The sequence below is a fragment of the Neolamprologus multifasciatus genome, chromosome 14 (assembly GCF_963576455.1).
Source record: "Neolamprologus multifasciatus chromosome 14, fNeoMul1.2, whole genome shotgun sequence".
In the NCBI taxonomy this organism is placed as follows: Eukaryota; Metazoa; Chordata; class Actinopteri; order Cichliformes; family Cichlidae; genus Neolamprologus; species Neolamprologus multifasciatus.
The window spans coordinates 30,069,445-30,080,291 of record NC_140452.1 but is presented as its reverse complement, the minus strand read 5'-3'; the positions used below and the strand labels follow the sequence as shown (position 1 = coordinate 30,080,291).

The window sequence follows — 10,847 nt, the reverse complement described above, 5'->3', positions numbered from 1 at the left end:
TTCTGTGATATGATTTACTCTGAGGTGTTTGACAAGGTTAGTGATGTTGCCACAACCATACATGCCAACCCTCCCAATTTTTCCGGGAGAATACCGAATTTCAGTGCCCCTCCCGAAAATCTCCCGGAGCCACCATTCTCCCGAATTTTTCCCGATTTTCCACCCGGACAACAAAATTGAAAAACCATATTGCAGAATTCATAGCGCGGCCCAGCCAATTCCAGTTTCCAACAATGGCGGCAGCTACTTAGTTTTAATATTACTCTTATTTCTCTTTCTGGGTCGCAAAAAAACTTCTAACATATTTTCAGATGAGAATGTAGCTGTGTAAACTTCAAATATCTGAGCCGACCGACACATCGTTTTCAAACCCCCGCGGTCTTTCGCTACTCGGGTTAAACATAATATATAAGTCACTTTGATAACTTAAAAATGTTATTGTTTGGCTTTTTCAGTGTTTTATTTGTTCGTGACTAAATCGGTTTGGCTGAGATTAAAGTTATTAGATTAGATTAAATTAAATTTAACTTTATTAATCCCTCGGGAGGGTTCCGCCAGGGTTTTCACACAGCTGAATAAACGTCAAACAATAATTAAACAGAAGAGTTTACGTCAGTGCCTGGTTATATATTAGATAGCCAGCAGTGGTGTGCGATACTGCATATTTTGGTATCGATCCGATACCAAGTAAATGCGGGCCAGTATCGCCGATATCAATACCGATACTTTTCAATAAATAAGGTGGATACGTCATTGAATTGCTAAATCCAAATTAATTTTTATAACCTTAAGTGTTTTTTGTGATGGTTCCTTTTTTATTATTAAATAGTTAAAATCCAGGACATAATTAGGATAAAGTTTATAATTAAATAGAAAATGCTTTCTTATTGTGGCTGCTCTGCGATGCGCTGCAGGTGAGATGGACTCACCTGCACAGCATCTACAATCATGCCTCGCCGGCTTAAAACCTGTGCTGTGTTCTGTGTTGTTGTTGATTGTGATGTGTACAGCTGGTAGCAGGAGAGCTGCAGCAGAATGTACTGTTACAGCAGCCATGTGATTATTGTAAGAATAAATCATGCTGTGAAGCATGAAAATGCCATCAGGTCTGCCGTGGCGGTTTACTTATTTTATTTTTTTAATAACAATTTTACAATAAATTGTGCAAACCAGTAAACAAATCAAAACAAGTACTGTTGAGAAACAATAATACAAAATTTACAATTAAAGTTCTCAACAACAATAACAGCTGATAAAAATACAAATAATATGTAAACAACTTAACAACCCCCAACGTGTCTAAGTCACATCATGTGACAGCGCAACATGTCAACACAAGAGGGGGAAGAGGGAGCAAAGTGCGTCTGCTCTGCGCTGACACAGGAGCAGCGAGTCCAGCGACCTGGCTGTTTTGTCTTTGCCAAAAGCACAGCATTACAAACAAGAGTGGAACTTAAAGTAAAGAATCGATCTCACCAGCCTAGTATTGATTCGATACCGATGCCAACTTGGTATCGATATAATCGATATTTGGATCGATCTGCCCACCACTAATCACTATTCTTCAGTGAAAATCCGTGTGTGCTCCTTCCCGAGTGATAAAACCAGCGAGCCCTTTTCTCCGCTCTGTATTTCTCCACCTGAGGGACGAGCAACAACAACAGCTGATGAGAAGGCTAGCCTGGCTATGCTAAGTCACAGAATTGTGAGCACACTAAACTACCGAACTTCAAGTACAATCCAGCTTCGACAGCTGTCTGGACACACCGTTAAATAATAATAGTTTGTGTCATTGTCCAGATGTACATAAGCATGATTACTAGAGGTGGGAATCACCATACATCCCACGATACGATATTATCACAATACTTAACGCACGATACGATATTATTGCAATTTTTAAAAATATTTTGCGATATTCAGATTCTGTACATAAAGGTAAACTTTATCAATATTCATTTTATCTAATATCAAAGTCTCACACTCAGTCTTTCTCTCATTTCAGTCAGTTTTATTGTTAACAAACTTGAACGGTTTGTATTACAGTCTAGTCCAACTTAACTGAATGCAACCATCTGGTACAATTATAGCTATTCTGAACTATGCAATTTCTGAAAACTATGCAGCCCATTCAGCAACTGAAGAATTTGAAAGTAAATTAAAACCAAATATAATTTTACATTAAATAAAAAAGTTTTAAACTTAATTAAAATAAAACATGTCTTAAATTAAAATAAGTAAACTGTCATGTTTATTGCTGCCCCAAAAAAAAAGTTAAACATATTTGGACAGTGAAGGAATGTCAGGATTCTTGCTCAGAAAAAGGAGCTGATCAACATGCTCTGAAGTCAGAGTATGTTCCAGTCCACAAAAACTTTTTTTGTAACAAAATATCGATTTCTGCTGTCCCTGTATCGATACATTATTAGCAAACAAAATATCACGATACTACACAGTATCGATTTTTTCCCCCACCCCTAATGATTACACAGTTACACAATCATACCAAAACTGATAGTTTCCACTTTCTCTTTTGTATCAGACATACTGAGACAATATTTGGGATAAATAACCATGAAAACAATTTATTTATTAAGTTTACACATCACATCATTCTAATCATTGAGCCTATTTGACTTTAATCGTCCACTTGATGGCGCAGTAGAGCCAATGAATCGTCACAATGCTTCGAACCATGAGTCGACCAGTTGGATGGAAAGCTTCAGTTCATCACAAGGCTTCATCTCACATCACTAATGAAAGCTCTTATAATTTGGCTGCTATTAGAGACCATTGATTTAGGCTCTCTTTGGTTACTACGTGGATCTTTTTTCAGACAAATTAATGAAAAAAATATAATAAATGGAAAAACAGAGTACAAATGTTTACGATTAACTGGATATTACAGCGCGATTTCAGTGCATAAATACATAAATACAGGTCTGAGACGTAAGTGGTGCAATATTGATAGAGCTCACATGACTCCCTCCTGTTTGTATCCCAGAAATAAACCAGGATTCTAGTGCCTCATATACTGCACAGGTCATCGGCACACCTGTGAGATTCAGGACGACATGCTAAGCAGTGCTGTGTCACCGTCAATAATACACCATATTAATGCAAGGTACAATTACAGCTGGGCTCCGCCACGTTTTATTTTAACAGAGGAAATAAATTATGCAGAGCTAGCTGAGTTGGTTGAAATTCAGTTGCTACTTTAAGAGAATTTCATACAAGAATAATTGAAGATGAAATAGGTTATTAAAGCTGTCATCATTGCTTCAGTGCCATATTCTAATGCTGTAACTCAGATTTGAAGAGGGGTTGTTTAGGTGGAGGCTAATCCACCACTTGGTTAAAACTCACAATGATAACATGATTGAAGATAGCGGTCTACAGAGGATTAAAATCAAAATCAAATGTGAAAACTTGCATCAGAGTTCAAATATGCCATTAACTCTGTTATCAAAGTTAGAGCTCTAACAATATAAATGATGCAGGTATAACAAACCTTAATTGATATTACTGACACACACCTGAACTAGATCATCCTCTCTTCAGCTGCACTGAAGTTAATTCAACTCAAAAATGTCAAATTCCAGCCATTTCCACTTCCTACTGGTGTCCTCAGGGACCTCTACCATTTCTTATCTGGCTAGTTCCAATTGGTCATCTCTCCTACACATTTAATATCAATTTTCTCTGTTATGTTGATGACACCAAACTCTACTCGTCTTTAATGTGAAATGTTTATGTGGGAAATAAACAAGTCAGCGGATGTAGATGATGGTTTTACCATTGTTGTTTTTAATGAACAGACACATGAAAACAGATAATTCTGCAGACACGTGTTACAGTGTTTAATCCAATGTTAAATACCAATTTGGATTCAAGGAAAATAATGATTTTATAACAAAGGGTCAGACTAAAGAAAGCAACACAGTATAGTGTAAGTCAGTATCATTCTGCTTAACAGTGCTGAAGGTGAGGTCACTTTAAGAAAACCCTCAGAGTCCCAGAGCTTCTTTCTTCACGCTGCAACCCAGCAGGACATTTCCAGCATCCACACACTCTGACACAAACGGTGCTAAAAACACAAAACACACAATGATTATAGAAATTGATATGGGGGAAAAGCTGACTATATCATTTTATTTTCATTGTGATGATTACTACCTTTGTGAGCTTGGAGCCATGAGGCAGCCTTCACAGCCAGAAGCTCCCACTCGTCCTTTGCATCCATCTTGAAACCATGAAGCCAGATCAGAGCCAGGATGGTGGCCCACACTTCACTGCTGGCCTAATTCATCAAGTGAAAGACAGTCAGATAAAACAGGAAACATGAAAATTATCATCTTAATTTCTGCAAATAATATAAATGTAAAATAAGACAGTGATATACTTTAAGAACCTCTGATGATGAAAATGATTTCTGCTGCTTTGTGGTTACTGGACAATATCAGACTTTAGTGCAGCTCAGTGGTTGCTCATCAGTGTGAGTGTCTGATATACAGATGCTCATTTTCATGCATCAAGAAGGCCTTCAGTTAGTCTGACTTTATTTCCATTTGTTTTCTGTTGTGTTGTAATTCTAGTTTTCATTCAGATCATGCTATGGAATTTGTTATACAGTATTTTACATTTGTGTTACTATTTCAACAGCCAAAGCAACAGCCCACCTTTTCAGGCTTTGACTTTTCCACCTCCTCGTCGGTCTTTCTCAGTGCAGCAGCCAGAGCTGGATCAAGCAGCCAGCAGCCAGACGCCTCCTGCAGGGAGACTAACTGCAGCAAAGGGTCTCTGGGTGGCTGTTTGGGCACAGCAGCTGGAAAATCTAAGATGGAATAAAGACAAAACCTGATTATGCTGCTAGATGAGACAACATAAAGTGTATATGACTAACCAATCCACAAACCATTACACCCTAAACTGTTATATATAACGTCTTATTTGATTCATTTGAATATCTGTCAAAAATGTAACGTTAAATATAATTACCAAAGCAATTCAATGTGACAAATTGTGTATTTACAACAGCCTTAAAACTGACAACACCCCAGCATTAGACTTTATGAATTGAACAGGCGGAAGTTAGTCGGATTTTAATGAATAACTTTTGAAAGTAATCAACCTGATCAGATGAATACTGACGAAATGATGTTATTTAAGGTCTTGTTCTCATGCTTTATAATAAAAATATGTGGCCAATATGCTAAATCCAAGAGGTCAGAAGACACTAAAGCAAAGAAAACTTAATAACAGTAAATCCTCGCTTTTATCTATTTTATTATTTTATTATTATTGTTTTATTATTAAGGGTCCTAAAAGAGTGTGCCGACCAGCTGGCTGGGGTCTTCACTAAGATCTTCAACACTTCACTGTCCCAGTCTGGCATCCCGCCGTGCCTAAAGTCAGCCACAATTGTCCCACTGCCAAAGCGTTCTAACATTAGCAGCCTCAACAACTACCGATCAGTTGCTCTAACACCTGTTATAATGAAGTGCTTTGAGAAACTGGTCCGACGTCACATCATGTCCTGCCTGTCTGCCACCCACACTCGACCCGCTCCAGTTCGCATACAGAGCTAACAGATCAACTGAAGATGCCATTGCTACAACGCTCCACACCACCATCTCTCACCTGGAAGCGCAGGGCCGTTACGCCAGGCTGCTCTTTGTTGACTTTAGCTCTGCTTTCAATACGATACTCCCGGACAGACTAATAGTTAACAACCTGTGTGTAGATAACAACCTGGACCTCAATACCACCAAGACAAAAGTCGACTTCAGAAGGAGGAAGTCTGAGCTGCAGCCTGTCAGCATCAATGGGGAATGCGTGGAAAGGGTCTCCAGTTTCAAGTTTCTGGGTGTGCACATAGACACAGGCCTCCAATGGAGCTCTAACACCTCTGCGGTTTTAAAGAAGGCCCAACAGCGTCTCCACTTTCTGAGAATCCTCAGAAAAATGGACCTGAAGAAGGAGCTGCTGACCGTCTTCTACCGCTGCTCCATTGAAAGTGTGCTGACATATTGCATCAGTGTGTGGTTCTCCAGCTGCACCACAGCACAGAGAAAGGCACTCCAGAGGGTCATTAATATGGCCCAAAAAAATCATTGGACATCCTCTTCCCTCCCTGAAGGACCTGTACAGCACTCACTGTCTCAAGAGGGCACGCAGCATCCTACGGGACTGTAAACACCGAGGTGTGTTTAAGCTGCTGCCGTCGGGCAGGAGGTTCAGGCTGCTGAGGTCCCAGACAAACAGACTCAAGGACAGCTTTTACAACAGGGCAATAGCCCTGATCAATGCAAATAGCTGACGTGATTGGCTACCTCCCCGGACTTTTTTGGGGGGGAGGTAACAACAGTAAAAACAATAACAATAATAATATTTATATTTATAACAAGGTGCAATAATAATTAATGTGCAATAATAACAATGTGCAATACACATACACTTATTCTTCTTTTCTTATTACTAAGTTAATATACTGTTTGTGTTGCGTTGTGATGTGTTGTCTCGTGTCGTGTGTTGTGTTATATGTAGTGCCGACGTAGGACAGTTTTCCAATTTCATTGTACTACTATACTATGTATGACTGTGCAGTGACAATAAAGAGTTATCTTATTAGAATATTAGACTAATAAATTATTCAGCAGGAGAAAAGTGGACTTCTGTCAAAAAAGGCATAAAGTAGAATCAACTGCTACCAGCAGCAGCTTAACAGCTCAACATTGCTCATTTGCTGTTGTAGTTTACTGTATATGTCACGTATTCTCAAGATTGCTGTAACAATTTCTACATGCAGTAGCTAGAATATAGAATAATAATTTGCTCAACTTCAAAAATGTATTGATATATAGGGTGCCTTGTCCTTGATTTTTATATATTGTGACTGTCGTCTGTCTTAAACTACACTAATAAAGGCTTATTACTGAAATCGCATCCATCTTTTTGCACTTTAATAAATATAGTGGGGTATTTTTCCCCAGAGGCACTGTATAATCACTCTGTGATTAAATCTGTCTCAGTTAAGGTAAATAACTGCAGAGAAAGCGTGGGGTTATTTCTGTAGACTCAACATTCTTTTGTCCAAATGGACTCTGCCGTATGTGTCCATGCAAGATGACTGCAGCATGGAAATACAAAAGATGTTTTGCTCTGAAATTCTCAGTCTTACACGAGGCACTCCTGTGGCTGGTTATTTAGGGGTTAAAATGACCATAGCTTACCCTGGCATTCCTCACAATATCTTCAAGGTAAAGTATGTTGACCAATATCAGTTAAGGTAAAGTATGCTGACCACGGAACAGTCGTGCATCTGGAGTGACAGTGGGCTGGAGAACAGCTAAAACCCGTCCACTCAAAAATCAAAACGATTGTGATGTTCTCAGTGCAGTCATCCAGGCGTGAGTTGCAGCACTTTTTGGGGATGGAAGGTTAGTGCAGAGGTTTCTGTAAAAGTGTTTCCACTGTCGCTTACTGTATTTACACAAAACACACATCTTTGTTTCTTTTCTGTTTAGTGTTTCACTTACCTTGTGAAGCCATAGCACAGTGCTGGACTTCTGAGGAAAAACGTTCTAGATTAAAAAAAGAGAAGAAATAAAGACATTACAACAAATCTTTATTATTTTGAACTTGTATGATAGGTTTGTAGCTTAAACCTATTCGCTGGGACGTTAAGGACAATTTAATTACACAGCAAAGCAAGACACGAGTAGGCAAAGTTTTTTATGTTTCTCGTGCACGGGAGAGAACTGGACAAACGCCGTTCCTTCGCTTGACCCCAGCGTCTCTCATCTGCTCCCCCGTAACACTGCTCTTTCATTGAGGTTACATGAATATGCATAGGTGCATTAACATACGACGTATACATACACACAAAGAGTACCTTGCCTGTGCGTTGTGTAAGTATGTGTGTGTGTGTGTGTGTGTGTGTGTGTGTGGGGGGGGGGGGGGGGGGGGGGGCTCAGTGTGTGACCCCATAAAGACTTCCCTAAACCTGCTGGTCTGGAGGTTCAGCAGTTCATCTAAACAAAAGGCACTTAGACTAAAACTGACATAGCTACGTTTATCCTACCATAAAACAATAAGAGAAGGTATGCCCTCTCCCATGCTCCCATGCTCCCAGGATGTGGGTGTGAATGCCAGAACACTCAGGCCCACGAAGCCTTTGCAGACTCCTAGGGATCGCACATCCTATCGCTACACAATCGATTATACACCTCTAAGCATATATGGTTAAATATTTCTAAGCATAAATGACAATCAACAATATAAACCTAACATTGTTAAAATGTAAAGTTTTTAAAAATGCAACTTTTTACACTCTGACTTAGAGCACATTACAAGTGTTTAAAATGAGTGAGTGATTTAAAATTATAATTAAAATCACAAAAAGATGCAACTTTGAATATTAATGTTGGAACTGTATCCTCACCCAGAAATTAAAATTCATGGTTTCAAAAAAAAAAAAAAAAAAAAAAAAGAGTATACACACATATATATATATATACAGTGGGGCAAAAAAGTATTTAGTCAGCCACCGATTGTGCAAGTTCCCCCACTTAAAATGATGACAGAGGTCAGTAATTTGCACCAGAGGTACACTTCAACTGTGAGAGACAGAATGTGAAAAAAAAAATCATGAATTCACATGGTAGGATTTGTAAAGAATTTATTCGTAAATCAGGGTGGAAAATAAGCATTTCTGGTCCAAATATTCTGAAGTTGTCCTACCCTGAGGTTGGTATCGAGGGTTGAGCACAGCAGGCAGACAGAACCTCAGACCATCATCAGCCTGCACAGCCAGCTCAGTGACGTACTCCAACCTGATGGAGGCGCTCTCTCCTGGAGGCAGACTGCCCACACTCAGAGAGAATATATCTGGACTCTCATCACTCTCCTCCAATAGGAAGGCCTGCTGACCGGAGCTCAGAGCATCATCATACTCCTCACGAGCCTGAAGCACAGGTGACACATGTCAGTGACATTCACTGTGTTTATTTTGAAGCTCACTTATAATCAGGTTATATTTACAGTCCAGCTCACCTTCTGTTTCTCCTTCAGCTCAGCTACAATCAATGTGACAGCACCCGGATTGTTGTCATACATGTTAAAGTTGTCATGTCAGTGAGCTGTTGACCTGCTTAAACAAACGCACACTGGGAACTTACCTCTAAGAACAGACTGTGAGAGCTGTGTCGCTTCACTGGAGTCCTGTCTTGTAAATACGTGGAGAATATTCTACAAACACAAAGCGCTTCTGCCCACACAGCGACTTTCCCGAAACAGGAAGACTTGTGGCTGTGCTCGATTCTTTAATAAGAGCGCACCGGGTGGGTGGAGCTTTACGCTGCGGTTTGAGATCGGTGGGATGTCTCTCTTTTTTTATATATGTATCTGAAACGCTGGAAACTCTCGCACTTGTAAAATTATACTGTATTTGTATTTTGCTGTTCTCAAACAAACAAACAAACAAACAAAAAAAACGCTGCATCTACCAGAATGGAACAAGCAACACAGTTTTCATTCAAGTCACATCCAGTCTAATCACAGTCATTTCCTTTTGGTGATGAGTGTATTATGATGGGTAGATGTATTATGTATTATGTTAATGCTGAAGCTTTGGACTGTATCGCTTTCATCTGACACTAAAACTATCCCCATCAATACATATTTTTTCCTTCATAGTGCACCCGTCCTGGATCTGATAGAACAGGCAATATCAATGAGGCTGTGTTTTTTTCTTTTTATTTTATGGTATGGTATAATTTTGTTGATGGCATAGGTTCCTGTCTTTCCTGTCTCCTTCAGAAATATCTGTCCATATGAGGCATGAGTGCTTCAGATTATCGACTCGTGCAGAACAATGATCAAATTGAGCTATTCTTGGAAAGTGGATGGTTTATAGTTTGTTCAAGAGCGAGTCAACACAGCACTATTCCCTAAATGTTTTCTCTTAAAGATAAAAATGCAGTGAACCAAGTCTTGCTGTTTGAAAGCAACTGAGACAGTAAACATAATTCCCTTTTTAGATTGTGTTTTACTTATTCTTTAGAAAATGAAGGATCGTGTGCTGTTGTGGGACCTTTAAGGAACGATCAGCAAACATTAGCAGAATACAAGCATTTTATTGATAAAACTGCCTAGAAGCTGGAATGAACCTGTTATATTAAGTGTTTGGTTCCTTTCACTGTCTCATGAGCCTCCTGAACTGAAGAAAGTGGAATGACTCCTGAAATTGGCTTTGGTTTGTGAAACAAGTCAAAAGTCACAAAGTATGAACATCATCACCATCTAGTGGCAGAGAAAAAGAATGGGCACACACACACACACACAGACACACAGTAGCTGTCCAATCTTTACTGTGTATTATGAGTATTCTACGGTGGCCCTGAGAGGCCAAACGGACTGCAACTTCAGAAAACACTTGCAAAAAGAAAAATGCTGCAAAAAGAAAAACGCTGCAAAGGCACAGAGGTTTATTCGGAGGTATATTCCCCATTTCTCAACCTTGGCAGCCCCTCTTACAGATCTCACGAGAAAACACACTTCTAAAGTGATGTGGAATGATGACTGTGAACATGCCTTACAATCTTTAAAGAGACAGATCTCTGAAGCCCCTGTTTTGCAAAGCCCTGATTTTTCCAAACCATTTGTTGTACAAGTAGATGCCTCTAATGTTGGACTTGGAGCAGTACTGGCTCAGGGAGACGCTGGTGAAGAAAAACCGATGCTTTTCTTAAGTAAAAAGCTGTTTGACAGGGAGACAAAATATTCAACATTAGAAAAAGGACTGGCAATCAAGTGGGCAATTGATTCGTTGAAATATTATTTCCTTG

General features: G+C 39.4%; 1 protein-coding gene across 1 annotated transcript; it reads right to left on the bottom strand.

Moving 5' to 3' along the window:
• Positions 1-3,845: 3,845 nt before the first annotated feature.
• LOC146504342 (uncharacterized) lies at positions 3,846-9,163 on the bottom strand. Its single transcript, XM_085130323.1, has 6 exons — positions 9,055-9,163; positions 8,743-8,965; positions 7,539-7,583; positions 4,680-4,834; positions 4,177-4,300; positions 3,846-4,087 (listed from the first exon to the last, which is right to left on the bottom strand). Exons 1-6 carry the CDS (start codon positions 9,115-9,117, stop codon positions 4,008-4,010), a joined length of 690 nt encoding a protein of 229 aa, XP_084986449.1. The 5' UTR covers positions 9,118-9,163; the 3' UTR covers positions 3,846-4,007.
• Between the last annotated feature and the right edge of the window lie 1,684 nt (positions 9,164-10,847).